Source organism: Melopsittacus undulatus, chromosome 3 (assembly GCF_012275295.1).
Source record: "Melopsittacus undulatus isolate bMelUnd1 chromosome 3, bMelUnd1.mat.Z, whole genome shotgun sequence".
In the NCBI taxonomy this organism is placed as follows: Eukaryota; Metazoa; Chordata; class Aves; order Psittaciformes; family Psittaculidae; genus Melopsittacus; species Melopsittacus undulatus.
The window spans coordinates 19268869-19284258 of NC_047529.1; the positions used below are offsets into that span (position 1 = coordinate 19268869).

A 15390-nucleotide genomic window follows, 5' to 3' on the forward strand; every position below is an offset into this window, starting at 1 on the left:
GGAGAGACATCAGTTTGACAGGTGGACTACTTGGTGGATAAAGAACTGGCTGGATGGGTGCATGTAAAGAGTTGTGGTCGATGGCTCAGTGTCTGGCTGGAGACCAGTAATGAGTGGTGTCCCTCAGGGATGGGTGTTGGAACTGGCCATGTTCAACATCTTTGTTGGTGACGTGGACAGTGGGATTGAGTGCGCCTTCAGCAAGTTTGCTGATGACACCAAGCTGTGTGGTTCTGTTGATACGCTGGAGGGAAGGAATGGCATCCAGAGGGATTTTTACATGCTTGAGAGGTGGACTGATGCCAGCCTTATGAAGGTTAATAATTCCAAGTGCAAGGTCCTACACCTGGGTCAGAGCAATCCCAGGCACAGCTACAGGTTGGGCAGAGAAGAGATTCAGTGCAGCCCTGTGGAGAAGGACTTGGGGTTGGTGGTCGATGAGAAAATGAACATGAGCCGGCTTCAGTGTGCGCTTGCAGCCCAGAAAGCCAACCATATCCTGGGCTGCATCAAAAGGAGTGTGACCAGCAGGCTGAAGGAGGTGATCCTGCCCCTCTACTCTGCTCTTGTGAGACCTCACTTGGAGTATTGTGTGCAGTTCTGGTGTCCTCAACATAAAAAGGACATGGAACTGTTGAAACAAGTCCAGAGGAGGGCCATGAGGATGATCAGGGGACTAGAGCACCTCCCATATGAAGACAGGCTGAGAAAGTTGGGGCTGTTCAGCCTGGAGAAGAGAAGGCTGCGTGGAGACCTCATAGCAGCCTTCCAGTATTTGAAGGGGGCCTACAGGGATGCTGGTGAGGGACTATTCATTAGGGACTGTAGTGATAGGACAAGGGGTAACGAGTTGAAACTTAAACAGCAGAGGTTTAGACTGGATATAAGGAAGAAATTCTTTACTGTTAGGGTGGTGAGGTACTGGAGTGGGTTGCCCAGGGAGGTTGTGAATGCTCCATCCCTGGCAGTGTTGAAGGCCGGGTTGGACAGAGCCTTGGATGGCCTGGTTTAGTGTGAAGTGTCCCTGCCTATGGCAGGGGGGTTGGAACTAGATGATCTTAAGGTCCTATCCAACCCTAACTGTTCTGTGATTCTAAATACAGTGTGCTGTATGGAGGAACTACAGCAAAATTGCTCCCATAGCAGTATATTTCTGTAGCTGCTGTGAAAACTGCTGGGGATTGATGTCAGCTGGAAGTCTTTTTCATAACCTTAGTCTTGAACAGAAATGCCTTTGACTGGGGCATACAGAAGTCAGAATATGAAGCAATTTCAATTTTCAGAGAGGCAAAGGTATGAATATCAGTTGCTTCAGCCTGAGCATGGGTCAGCACTTAAAAATAACCTCAGTGATTTACTGTTAAAGAGTCCCTACTTTGGCCATAAATTAGGCCAAAAAAAATATAACCCATTACCCAGGAGGTAATTTGTTTTGCAAAGCAAGACAAGTTACTGTTCTTCAGATGGTAACTACTTTCATCTTTAAAGTGATTTGTTTCTATTTTCAAGAATAATGTTTAATTCTCTGGGGACCCAGGGTCAGCCTGTGACCTCTCCCAGCTGAGCTTTCCTGTTGAGAAGTGGAACCTGCTGTGACATCCTGAATGCTCCAGGGAAAGAGCTCGGGATCTTCACAGCTAGTTTGGTTCTTAAGTTTTCTTCATCTGTCCCTTTAGTTCAGGGCAAGTGTGGCAAAGGAATGAGGCAGACAGGAATAGCTGCAAATTATGAACAATTCTTTCTTTGCCTTTATTAAATATTTAGCCTCTGTGGGCACCTGCATTGGGGATGAGAAAACAAGTTTTCTATTCAAGGAGGAGACACTGGTGGAGAGAAAGGACGTGGGATATTTTACATTTAAGAAACTGAAGCTGTTAAATCTGCTCTGTGCTTTTGTGTCCTGCTGTAACTAAGATTGTAAATGTGAGAAGTAACTGGTGCTTAAATAATTAGCAACATGAAGAGTTTTATCTTCTAGGAGCCATGGTGTTTCACTGCACTTGAACAGATTATGGCTGACTCTTACCTGTATGCAGCTGTACAGATTTCTGTATGTATTTATATGCAGTTGCACACACGTGTTACTTTTCAGTGACAAGATTTTTAGGTTTGCAGGCTGTGAGGGGAAGAGATATCCTTATATACACAAAACTATGGCCTGTAGATCTATCACAAGCTTCCAGTTCCTCTCTCCCCTAAAATAGTGACAACTTCAATTCTGATTTCCTTATTTCTAGTAAAAAAGTAATAAAAAACTTAATTTGCCAGTCCATAGGTTCTTTATTGCCTTTCTCATGTGAAAGAAGATGAGATATTCATATGTGAGGGCTCAGTCATTTACCTCTGTGTATTCTTCATCTCAACATCTTTTAGAGATTGAGACCATTTTCTGCTGCTTGATCTTGCTTTAAGGTATACTCGGGCAGTAACAAAAATGCACATTGCTTTTGTACAAGCTAATGTTTCCTAGTTTACAGTGTAACTAATGGAATAAGTCTATAGATTATTCTTGGTATAATATAGGAGATGCCAGCTAAAGTCTTAATATTTGTGCTTGAAGAATCTAGCTAAGGATTTTGGTTTGCTGGATAATGGATTTTGCTCTCTTGTAATTCAGGAATAGACTTAATATTTACAACCATCTACTTATTCCTTGTGTCCTTCCAGGTGATCTGACCTGCTTTCTCTTTCCCCACTACCTTGCTGATTTCAGTGCTCTTTGCTTCTGGCGAGGGAGGCAGGGAGGATCCTGACATGCCTGCTAGAACGTTGTGTAGGCAAGTGGCCGATGGTGGAAAGGATGCTTGCTTGCTTGCTAGCTTCAAGTTGGTCAGGAATGCCTGCTTGTTTGTTTATTTTAAAAGGCATGATGGTGTAGATGTTAGATTTTGTCTGCATGTAACAAAGAATAATTCTTGTTTCACATTGCTGTATTTCAGTGATTTTGAGATTTTTTTCTATGTAAATATATAAATTTCCCTGAGAAATCATTAAACTGTGACATATACAATTAAAACAGTTTTAATGCCCTTAAGATCAACACAATGTTTTTTTTTTTTTGTACACATTTTTGTATATCGGCCTGTAGCAATTTCAGCAAAAGTGTTGTGAAATGTGTCTAGTGGAGATTATGAAAACTTCAAACCTTTATGACTTTGCTGTAGTTTGCAACAGAAGGAGTGGGTGGTTACTTCCCAGTTGAGTGTGTCTTATGCCAAGAGACTGTCTGTAGCGACCTTCTACTGCCAAGTCATAAATGCATGAAATCTGTGTTGCTAATGGAAACACTGACAAGGCTTGAACTGCAGTGGACTCCCATCATAAAAATATTACAATTTCCAGCTGCAGTTGATGTCAGGTTTTCACTTCGGTTTTGCTGGCTGGCAGCTGTTGTGGCCTCATCTCAGAACAAGCTGAAGTGCCCTGGAGATTTTTTGTTGGTATTGTCACAGCACAGACTCTCTCTGATAGTTTGGATGTATGAGACTGACATAAAACAGAACAAAACCAAAGAAAGATGCCTTACTTGTGAAGCCAATTAATAGGAGTCTTGGGCATGTTCAGGTTGGTTACGGTGGTACCTGGGAGATGAGACCTGTGGGCAGTTTCATTTGCCAGCCACTGAAGATCAAGCCAGCTGTTTGGACAGAGACCTAGGAATTGCAATCACTTATTAACATTTTGTGTTAATTGTAGGATCTTACTACCAGGGGAATGGTTTTAAGATGAAAGGTGGTAGATTTAGATTAAATATTTAGGAAAAAATTCTTCCCTGTGAGAGTGGTGAAACACTGGCACAGGTTGGCTAGGTTGAATGGGGTTTGAGCCACCTGGTCTAGTGGAAGGTGTCCCTGTCCATGGCAGGGGGCTGGAACTAGATGATCTTGATGGTTAAACTTCATGAGGTCACCAAGGTCACCTTGGTCTTCAGTCTTTTGTAGTTCTCATTGCTTTTGTCTCAAATTGTTCCCTTTTGTTTGTAACCTTTCAATTGCTTTGCTGCCTTTGATACTGCCTCTGGACTTACAAGTATGTTGTCTGTTTACTTAAAATTACTGGTGAAGTTTATGTTTACCTTACAGCTTGTTCTAGCACTTAAAAGTGATGTGTGGTTTCGTTGTTTGTTGTTTTATTTTTTTTATAAATAAAGAAAAGAGTGAGGTGATATTTTTCCCCAGACTGTCAGTGTATGCCATCCCCATTTCCCTTTTGCATCTCTTTGCTTTTCACAAATTTATTGAAACAGCTGCTTCTGAAATCTTGTGTGAAGTGCAGACTCAGGGAAGGAGCCTGGAGCTGAGTCCTCACCCGCAAGTGTTAGGACTAAGAAACTGGTTAACTGGGGAGGCGTTAGCTCCTGGAGCAGCTGGAAGGTTTTGGAGGCTGTATAAATTGCATGGCAAAAGATTATAATTTAGAAAATTCGGGGATAGAATCACTCCAGGCAAGTTTTCAAGCACCAATATGTTTTTCAGTTGAGCAGGATGGTCTTGCAGTAAGGCAGCTTGAAGGGTGTTTTGGAGGTGGAACACTTCTCAGCTGTTTGTCAGACTTGCAAATAACCAGCCAATAAACAGTAAGACTGAGAATGACAAAGTCTTTGAAATGTAAAATATCTGCTTAAATGGGATCTAGACTAGATGCTGTGCTTTCCTGGTGTTTTGGGGGGGAAGGGAGCTTGACTTGGAAGATGGATCTCAGCAGAGCTAAGATCTCCAGGGCAGCAGTCCTGGAGATGGTAACAGCAGGAACTACTCACATTTTCTGAAAAGCTTCTTTATGTAATGTAGGTGGGTGGGAAGAAAAATTGTGCTGCCTGTAGTCTTGCTTATTCTACTTGCTCTGCTCTTTTGGGAAATAGGAAGGTGCTTTGGACTGTTTTGCTAGAGGTTTGCAGTAAGTTTGAAAGCATCAGTGGCTTTCCAGACTGCTGAGTTTTTCAGCTGGACAGCTGTTCTAACTAACCTGGGGTTTAATGTTCCAGAGAGCAACATATAGGTCCTGGTAAATGTTGCTCATGTTTTTGGCATTTCACCAATGCATGGATTCTGTTGTTTTAAAGCTCACATTCACATAACATTAGTAAGCATATATATATATATATATGTATATATATATATGCATTGCCAATATAGTTTTCAAATACTTTTTGTTGCAGCTACAGCTGCAGTGACCAGTGGAGCTGTTAACTAGCAGCTGCTGGTGGTGGATGCAAGAATTGTTCTGAAGTGGATCACGAAGAGTCCTTATGGGTGCTTGCTTTGCTCAAGACATTGTATTGCTGCAGTGGAAAAGCTGATGGGCTTTGAAGGTCTTGCTAAGCATATGGGTGCATGAGATTCAGTGGATGTAACACAGTTGGGTTTTCTGAAAGTCTTTGATAAAGCTCTCAAAGTTACTGAAGGAATGAAGTCGCTGTGGAACTGAAGAAAGAATTCTCTTATGGATTGGAAGATCCTTAAAGAATAAGAAGGACTTATCACTAATTTGTCAGGGTAGAGAAGAGTCAGCAATGGGATCCTGCAGGAGCCAGTTGTGGTACTAGCTTTGTTCAGCAATGCTGTGGTTTAAGCCCAGGTGGTAACTCAGAACCATGCAGCTGCTCGCTCACTCCCCTGCCTTCTTCCTCCCCAGCTCACAGAAGGATGAAGAGGAGAATCGAAAGAGCAGTGTACAATGACAGCCCAAAACACCAGCAGGATGCAGGTGTCATCAGATCTGCTGAGACCAGTATAGGGACAAGCAGCTAGAAAGTTAAGGGGATGGAGCAGCTGCCTGGAGAGACTGGGGCTGACGAGACTAGGACTCTTCAGTTGAGAGTGAAGCCAAGGGGGAATATGATCAAGGTTTACACATCCATGAAGGTAGTGATAAACTAAATGCAGTAATGGGGAGCATGCACTGGGATTTGTAAAGTGACAGCTTAATGCAGATGAGAGGAGCTTCTCTAAGTAGCAGAGCGTGAATATCTGATGCCTATCCCTAAGGAAGCTGCAGGGGCAGACCGGACCGTGGGTACTTAAAGGGATTAGACAGATTTAGCTGCAGACCTGAAAGGGAGAATGGAGAGGATGTATCTCCTTAATGAAACCCTTATGGATGCTCTGGGAATGTGGGAGGGTTGCAGGCTAGCTCTCTAAAGAGCTCTGAGATTGCAGCTGCAGAGAGCTGCTATGCTATAGATGGGCCATTGATCTGACTTAATGGGTTTCTTCTTGTGCAAAGTGATGACTTTCTTCTTTCAGAGGATCAGTTCTCTGGTGGAATCTCATTTAATGACCTGATGCAGCAGAGTAAGTGCTGTGTGTAGTGCCTTTTCTTTCAAGAACTGGTGCTTTCTTGTTTTTAGGTTCCTAGTCTTGATTAGTACATTCAGTTCCAATCCTAACACCTTAATTTAGAAAGCTAGGAAGGTGGGAGACAATTATGAGAAAAATTGTCTGTTACATTCCTCCTACAGCTTTCCCTTCAGTTCCTCCCACTCTGCTTTTTGTATCTCACTTTTTTCCACTCATGCCTTTCAGCAGTACAATTGCATCTTTTCTGTAAAAAACCTTTGAGCTTTCTGAAGCAGAGATGATTGCCTAATGCAGTTCCATATATTAAATTATTTTATTTAGTGCCATATCCTATGGATCTGTCATTAATGTAATCTTTGTATTTTTAAAAAGGTTTTCAAATATGAGCTGTGACTTTAGAGTTGTAATAAGAGACTTCTGGGCTCAAAGCTACTTGAGGTTGGAGTATATGGCTAAAATACTGCCTGTTTCTCAGTTTTCTCAGCACATTAGCTTACTTGCTTACTAACATGAATGTATAGAAGGGTTAAGTTTATTTTAAGGCCTTTAGTATGTTTAGTCGCAGGATGCCATGGCTTTTCAGTATAAGACATCAGCACACGCCAGATGGTAAGTACCTGAAATCTGTTAGCCTATGGAGTACCTGTCTAAAAACATTGAACTCTTGGGTAATTTCAGTGGCCTCTCAGTCTTTCAAATCTCTTGTTTCAGGAAGTTAAGAAGGATGTAGAACCCAAGGATGATGCCGTACCGCTCAGGAGAGAGAAAGCTGGCAATGTAGCCAGTCTTGTGCAGCGTATGAGCAGCTATGGGCTTCCAGCAGGAGGATTTCAGCCTCATCCCCCATCCAAAAGCTTCAAGAAGAGTACGTAGTATTTCCGAATCCTTCAATTGTGTAAACTGCTGATGTGCATTTTTTTTTCTTTTAATAAACATGAATTATTTAGTGTCTGAGTTAGTTTTAAGATTGTATGGAAAATTAGAGACATAGGAGGAAAAGCTTTGATTCTAAGCAAATTCTGTTCCTGGATGTATGGGCAGAAAACTTACATGTATTTCTCAACAGCAGCAATAAGGATGACTTTTCTTGGGAACAGGATTTAGCCCTTTCCACATTCCAGAGACTTATTTGTAACTTCATGTGAGCTGTGCTTGCATTGTGTCAGGTACATGGATGAGAACTGAAGGTCTCTTCATGATAATCAAAAATCTTCCAGTGGACATTTCTTTTAAACTTAAAAGTTTTGCTGGGAATTCCGGGTTTTGTGACAAGGAAGCATTCTGCAGTTTAGGTTCCTCTTGTTTGGTAGGCTTGCTTTTAGTGTGAAATAAGGTGGAGTTGGTGGTGTCAAAGAAAAATTGTGGTGGCCTTCCTTTGGTTGTAACTGCAGCCCTCAGGATGGTCAGGAGTACAGACTTAGTGCCTCTCTGTGTGTGGTCTTCTACATTTTAATGCCTGTATGTAATCAAGGTGACTAAAACCTAGAGCAGAAAACTTAGTGTTCCATGCATCCGGAAAATTGACCTGTTTATTTATACTTGGACACTTCAGTCTTAAAAGAGACACTGGTTTAAATTGCTCTGGCTTCCTTTCTCTTACAAGGGATTGCAAGCATTTACAGTTTAAGTTTTCTTTAAAAGAAAGAATTCAGAACTTACTGTTTCTGGTATGTTTATACTTTGAAGTTTTGCCTATAAAAGGAGAACTACTAGTTGTCATTTGAAGCCCTAAAATAGGACCACCAGATTAACAAATTCATTGAAACCATCTTCTAGGCAACTCAGGATATTACCTTAAAAATCACTCTGTGACTCTGATCTCTATATGCTGTATTTGCAACAGCACATAAGTTCCTGTTAGATATTTGCATCAGCAGGCTTTTAAAAATCTATCCTGAAAGGTTAATGCTGCTCCTAGACTAATGCAACAAGGCTCTGAAAGGGAATCAACATGATCCTTATCGGTCCTTCCAACTAGGATTCCATGATTCTATGAAGATGATATGATACTAGTTCAGAGGTTGCTTACTCATTCTGCTTGTCTCTGAAACCCTGGAATGATCTACACAGCGTGCCTTGTGCTGGTGGCCATGGCCAGGGTAATAAGTTAAACTTGAGTCTCAAACTCTGCAGTTCTCTGGCTAGTCTTATTTTCCTAAAAGAAAACGGTGTTCAAGTACCTTCCTTTAAACGCACAACTGTTTATTTGGTGCAATGACAATCTCTGCGTTTCCATTTTACTTGCTGTTCACTCTTTCCTGGAAGACTGTTTAAACAGCTCCTGCAGATCCTGTTTGCTCTGTGCCTGGGCAATCATTCACTCCCTTCAAAAGGTTCCCAGTGCTTTGTTGTCTTCCTGTTTCTGGTTCCTAACCTGGGGAAATGAGGTTTACAGTGTTAAAAACTAAGTTAAGCTTCTTTGACAGAGAGTTGCCAGTGTGCAGTGGAATAGGTTGTCTCTGCTTGGGGCATCCATTGTGGTTTTTTTTCCTCTTGTGCAGCTCTCTTGGGTATTTTATATTTTACTGGGTGGTAAGCTGCAGGTTCTATTCCTGTCAGTTAAATGGCTGCTTTTATTCACAAAAAGGAAAATACAGAAGGTCTGTTAACTTACAGTAAGAAAGGGATGAACTTGGTTTACTCCCTACAAAACAAATAAAACCTGAAGCCAGACAAGTTGTTTTGGAAACAATTGCTTGAGGGCTTGCAGTCCAGTAGTCTTGCAGCACCACGTGAAGCTGGAGTGTTGTTTTCCAAGCAGATTGGCTAGCTTTCTAGGTTAGTCTAAGGATTTTCAAAACTGGAAGGCAGTGTATCACTGAAGTCAGACCTTGGATGACAGTGAGTTCTGCAGGTGAAATGCGTATGTGGGTTTGGTTTTTCCCCCACTTCCCCATGTAGGTAGAATTGCAATATGAAAAGGAATGCTGAGATCAGATTTATACCAAATGGCCATGACTTTTTAATTTGCCTTTTTCTCTGGTATCAGTTAATCTCATACAAAGGAGGAGCCCTGAAAGCGCTGTAGGAGGTAGTAAAGGCCAGTGAACCATTTATTGCAATTACTGTTAACAATCCTTCTGGGCTAATGTCTGAGTTTCAGTGGAGTTAAAAGAAGGATGTATTAGGTGGGCAATTATGTGTTATTAGAAATAACCCATAGAGCTTCATTCTCCTGGTTTATTTGCTTCCTGCCCCTTTTATGTTCTTTAGAGCACAGACCATATACCAGCATGTAGAAAATTCTTGATTTGGTGAGCCCTCTGTCAGAAATTTTAGATGCTGAATATTATTCAGATGCCTGGTGTGTTTTGTACTGAGAATGCTGGGTAAGGCGGTCTTCTAAATGACTTTGGACTTTCAGTGCTGCAATAGTAAGACAAGGATCAGTCTTGGAGGCAGTATTTGTGTTCTGAAATGTTTTTACCCAGCCAATCTTAATTGCTGAAACTCGAGTGTGGAAGGAGGGCAAAGTCTAAGAGTATGGAAATTATGCATCTTCTACAAGCTTAAGCTTTGCCATTTCAAGCATTTATTTCATATATTCACTTAAAGTGTGGCAGATTTATTTTTAAGGAGTTTAGAGATCCTGTGTGGGTCATAGCACAGAATGACAGTTGCCTTCAAAATCATGCTGTCTGCACTGTTGTGGAAAAGGTCTGAAGGCATGGCTGCTGGTTTGAAGGAGAGCTCTCCGGGTTCAGCGTAGCATTGCTCCAGGGTATGTGCAGAGTAATTGGGCAATCGTGGATTCACACCACTCTGGCCGGAGGGGTTGTTGGAAGCCACATCAGTGCTCTCCTCTCTTGCAATGTTACTTTGTCTTTTTGCTGCCTGTGAAGCTTTAATGTTATGTGGTAAACATCTAAAGTCTGCACTGTATTTTAATTTTGCCTTTGTTAAGCATTGCTAATTGAAGCTTAGGTTGGAATTCTCAACTCCATCCTGGTACTGAGAAAAGGGAGGGGTTTTGCATTGACAGATAAAAATGAGTTTGGATTATGAAATATGAGCCAAGCAAATGTTAGCATTACCTCAGAGCTGTAGTTAGCAAAGTCTTTGTTAGAGGACAGAAAGGTTGTTGGCATTTCCCTGTTGTGCAGAACAAAACGTGTTGCTTCTTCCAAGGATTGCTTAAGACTGGAGGATCAAATTTGCACATTTTCTTCCAAGCAGGTGCTAACACTGCAACTGGCAGTGGTTGTCATTCCTGCAGATTATGCTCAGGAAACACCTTGAAAAATCATTGTAGTGGGGGGGTTATCTGACTTGCTTGTGTGAACATGTTTTCTATAGCATGTTTGTAATTGGCAGCATAGTGTTAGTTTGTAATCAGCAGTCTGTGAAGCTCCATGATTTTCAAGTTCTAAGATACGGCTTCCTAGCCTAAAGCGACACAAGCAAGCTGGAAAACCAGCAGCAAAATCTGCATAGCTGTTCAGGTTGTTTTTTTTTTTTTTTTTTTTAGTCTTCTGGTCAGATGTAATCCTCAGGAGCTGAAGAAATCTAGCTTTCTTTTGCAAGAGTTCTTACTTTTGCCATTTCGTTTGATTCAGGGTCCAAGAAGCGGCAGTGTAAAGTGCTCTTCGAATATGTCCCACAGAATGAGGATGAGCTGGAACTCAAGCTGGGGGATGTGATTGACATCAGCGAAGAGGTAAGCTATTTTACAGAGCTGATAGTCTCTTTATATGGCCAAAAGTCAAATTGCTTCTTTGATTAAATGAATTACAAGAACCTTAGAAGAATAACATGGGAATTAGTGTTTTTTAAGATAAATTTAGGAGTTCTTTCAGTATGTAATCCTAAATCAATGAATGCTAGATGTTAGTAGAAGCATTTGGTCATCACAGCAATAAATTATCTGTTACACAGTTTCCTTTTTCAAAAGGCTTTTACAGTTCTTTGGCCTTGTTTGTGATCCTGTTTTTTAGGATGCTCATGCTAAAACTGTTCCTTTAAGTTGACATACTCTTAACTCAGTTTAGGTGAAAAAATTGTATTAACCTGACTTTTCCAGTCTCATGCTTTCTTGCAAACTCACTGAAGCTTTGAACGGATGTAGTAACAGTATTCAGCACAGAAGACTGTATCTGTAATGTGATATATATCAACCACTTGGACAAAAATATGGAGCATACAAATGCACTCAATAACATGTTATTTTTCTCTTGCCTTCCTTTTTCACTGGGTAAGAAATACAGTTAAAGATATATCTTGATGTTCAGACTGTGATGGCAGTGGCCCTCTGTATTTGAGTAGGTGTTTAGGGTGGAGGTTTCTTTTCCAACCTACGTGCTTCCTTGGTATCTGTTCCATTCAATAGCAACTTGTTCTATTCAATACCAACTTGTGCTGTGGGAAGCTTTTGAATATGTGGGAGGAGTGCCTCTTACAAGAGTGAAATCTGTCAGAGAGCCTGTGGAAGAGACCAGAGCGATTGTGGAAGGAACCTATCCAGAGCTAGGCGGAAAGCTTCTGCATGTCATGCTCTGAATTTCATTGCACCATCTCTTCTCACACTACCTTCCTGAGGGTCTGAGGAAGGAGATTTCTTCCTGGCCACGTGTCTGGGGGTCCTTTATAAGTAGCTTCATGAGACTGTTTTTACATTTGTGACATTTTTTGAAGAGAGAATTAATTCTTCAGGATCCTGACATTTACCAGGAAGGTCTCTTCCATTCTCGTAACAAGGCCTTAAGATGCATTTACGCTAATGTTTTATAGAATTGAATAAACAGAGCGAGTGACTTGCAAAACCTGTTCACCAAAATTGCAGATTCATAAGGACCATTGTGAGTGGGTGTTGTGTAACTGAGTGCTCCTGGATAACCTCACCAGTTTGATTTGTGAATAGTTCCTGTAAACAGCAGTCGTGACTTCAGATGGTCCAATGGAAGCATTTATGAGTGGCAGCATGTGCAGTAGGCTGTTGCAGAAGCTGCTGTTTCAAGTCACACGTGTAAACATTTGGAACGATTTTGGGAGGGGTGTTTCAGTGTGAGGCAATACAGATGACCAAATAGTCAAATAGAATAAAAAGACAAAGCATTTCTCATCTGGTTTCTTAAGGAAACGTGGATTTTATTTTATTCCTGTATTTTTTTCCCCCCCAAATCCTACAAGGTAGAAAAAACTACTGTAGCTAACTCATAGTTTTTAGCGGTCTGCATGGTAATTTTATGATCGTGTAGAATAGACCTGACAGGTGTAGCTTAGGTCTGCTTCACAAAACTGTAAATTGATAAAACAGAAATGGGGAAAAAAGGTAGAAAATACATTCTATTGGTTGTGCAGTATGCTGGGATACCTCGTTTTGGTATCTTGTCCTCACTGCTATGAGACAATTTAAGCCCTTGTACGTGTAAAAGGTGCAATTTATATATACACAGATAATGCATAACTGTTACATCAAGTAAAGATCATTTGGTCACTTTTTTAAATGGGGAAAATAAGAACATGTAGGGTTTGAGTGCAAATTATGTGCACAAAGTGTACATGATAAATGTATTGTTATTGTAAAACCTTTATTTCTTTGTTTTCCTCCCACTTGTGTCAGATGCGGTGCTAAATAACAGATTTATTTTTGTAGTATTTACATGCTATGTTATCAAGAGTACTCAAACTTCACATGACCCCGTTGGTAGAGTTCTGCAGAACTGCTAGTTTTAGCTTTTCTTTTTTTGTTTCTCCCCTTTTTGTGTATAAGTCTGAGTTTTCATTATCTTACATAAATAAGTTAATGGAATTCCCACTAAGCTACTGGTGTGTCTACCAAAGCTATAACTCCCTCATGTGGAAATTGTATTATGCGGTAAGATTTTGAAATGGAAGATATGAGTTGTGAAATTGGGCCTTAGCAATATGGATGAGAGATGCAAGGATATTCTCCACCAAATCGTGTAGAACTTTTTAAATCTGTATTTTAATGACGATTAAAGATAGCTTTTCTGGTAACATAGCTAGTCCACAGTCAAGTTTAAAAGTGGTGAGGAAGCAAAAGCAAATATACTCAAGAAATTGCTGTTTTATTACTGATACTCTCTGAATTGATGTCACTTTGCCTTGCAAGTCTGTAAACTACTGGTTTGCTGAACTTATTTCTCGGCAGAAGAATAAACCGATGCTTCAGTTGTTTTCTGTATGTTAAGCATTATAAGTCCCTTTCTCATGGCTCTTGGGTGTAGTATAGGTGAGTCAAGGCATTTTAATGTTAATTTTCTGTATATGTAAAGCACAAGGTGCTGGAATCTGGTCAACACTTCTAAGTAATCTGTGCTTAAAATTTGTTTCAGAGGACTAGACTCTGAATCTGAACCATCCATAGCTAAGGTATATTTGAGCACTAGAAAGCCTTTAAACATAACAGTGCTCTTTTCATCGCCTGTCTCTGTAGCTGCCAGGTTTTCATGCATTCTGCTTGCCTGGATGTAGGCTGGTGTCTAAACTGTGCCTGTATGTCAGGCATACTGACCTACTAACAAGGCTAAAAAAGGATATTCTAAACAACTGCCGTTTGCCTTTTGTTTGTTGTGTCCTGTTGTTGCTTTTCTTTCTTGTCTAAAACCAGCTTTCCAGCCCTGAAATAGCAATCAAAATGAAATACTTTGAAAATTTATGTTAATATAGTTTTTAAATAGTGCTCATTAGGCAAATACGTTTGATTTATTTAAGACACTTTGAAAACTGCTCATAAATTTGAAAAGCACAATTCTTACTCAGTCTCCTGGCCCTGTTTTACAATGTCACCTATATATGCCCAAATATTGTACATTCTGCTTTGGACCATGGGGTATTCCTGATAAATGTTCCATTAGATTTGAAGTATTGCAGTGTAAATGACACAGGAATCCAAGCACATAACTGAATGCTGGAATCATTATGTTCCCTAATTCTTGGATAAGTTTCTTTTCAGTGCAAAAATTAGTGGTTTTGTGAATAGGAAAGCCAACAAAATTTGGCATCCAGTAGACCTCTGTCCTTAGGACTGTTTGCCACCACAGAATCATCATGTATTTTTGTTATCATCGGCAGCTGCCCAGCTCTGATATGAAGGTGTCTGTACCTTCTGACCCAACTAGAGCCAGCATGTGCTATTCAGCCAGTTGCATCCTGTTGGAAGGAATTGACAGCTTAGTTTTCTGTTACTCTGATGTCCTGAAGGACTTTTCTCTGTATGAATTATATCTTTGAAACCTGGGTCTTTCGATCAAAATTATGCGAAACTGTTTAATGGGTATGAGGCCACTGGGAGTAGCACTGGTAGAAACTATAGACACAAGAAAAGACAGATGGACAGCAAGAATCCATAAAAATTTCCTTAGCCAGGTTAAAAGTTGCATCTTTATTTCTTAAACAGTGATATTTTCTTCTGCTAGATGTGTAATGCCTGTTGTGCTGTTTTACCTTGAGCAAGTTGATGGACATTTTGCTGCTGTTCTGGGTTAATTGACAGGGGCTAGTCTCATGTTTCAGGATCATTGATGAAGTGACAGTAAACTGTTTTCTTGCTCTTCTTTTTTGCCTATTATTTCTACATCTTTGCGAGGCTTCTTTAAAGAGAAATCAGGGTCATTTGAACTTCTCCGAAGTTGTTTGTAGAGTTTTATAAATGAAGCATGGGTGGAATCTATAGAAAATTCATTTTGCTTTATTAATAATGTGCCAAATATTTCTACACAGGTAGAAGAAGGCTGGTGGAGTGGCACACTAAATGGCAGGACAGGGCTGTTTCCTTCGAACTTTGTGAAAGAATTGGAAGTGGCTGATGATGGAGAAACACAGGACTCTCTGGATGACACAGGTGGTATTATGTTGTAAACCCTTAAAGTAATTTTGGATATCAGGTGTAATTTGGAGTATAATGGTTGTATTGCAATAAAAGATGTAAAGAATCCAAGCTTCCTAAGAATGGGAAGTATTGAATTTAATTCTAGAAAATGCTGATGCTATCTATGAAGATACCTGTCCTGCTCCCAATGCACTTTTAATAAAATTGCAGTCGAGGTGTTGATCTTGCAACTGCGTATTCTGCATTTATAATAATAATAAATATAAAATTATTCTTTCATTTAATATCTTTTCTCAATCT

General features: G+C 40.4%; 1 protein-coding gene across 2 annotated transcripts in view; it reads left to right on the plus strand.

The window, feature by feature from the left end:
- Positions 1-15390, plus strand: part of CD2AP (CD2 associated protein) — an 86468-nt gene that overhangs the window by 36780 nt on the left and 34298 nt on the right. For both annotated transcript variants that reach the window (XM_031046661.2, XM_034061038.1), the window contains 3 exons: positions 7011-7164; positions 10856-10956; positions 14982-15102. In XM_031046661.2, the coding sequence (XP_030902521.2) occupies positions 7011-7164; positions 10856-10956; positions 14982-15102 (376 nt within the window). The remainder of the gene's footprint in view (positions 1-7010; positions 7165-10855; positions 10957-14981; positions 15103-15390) is intronic.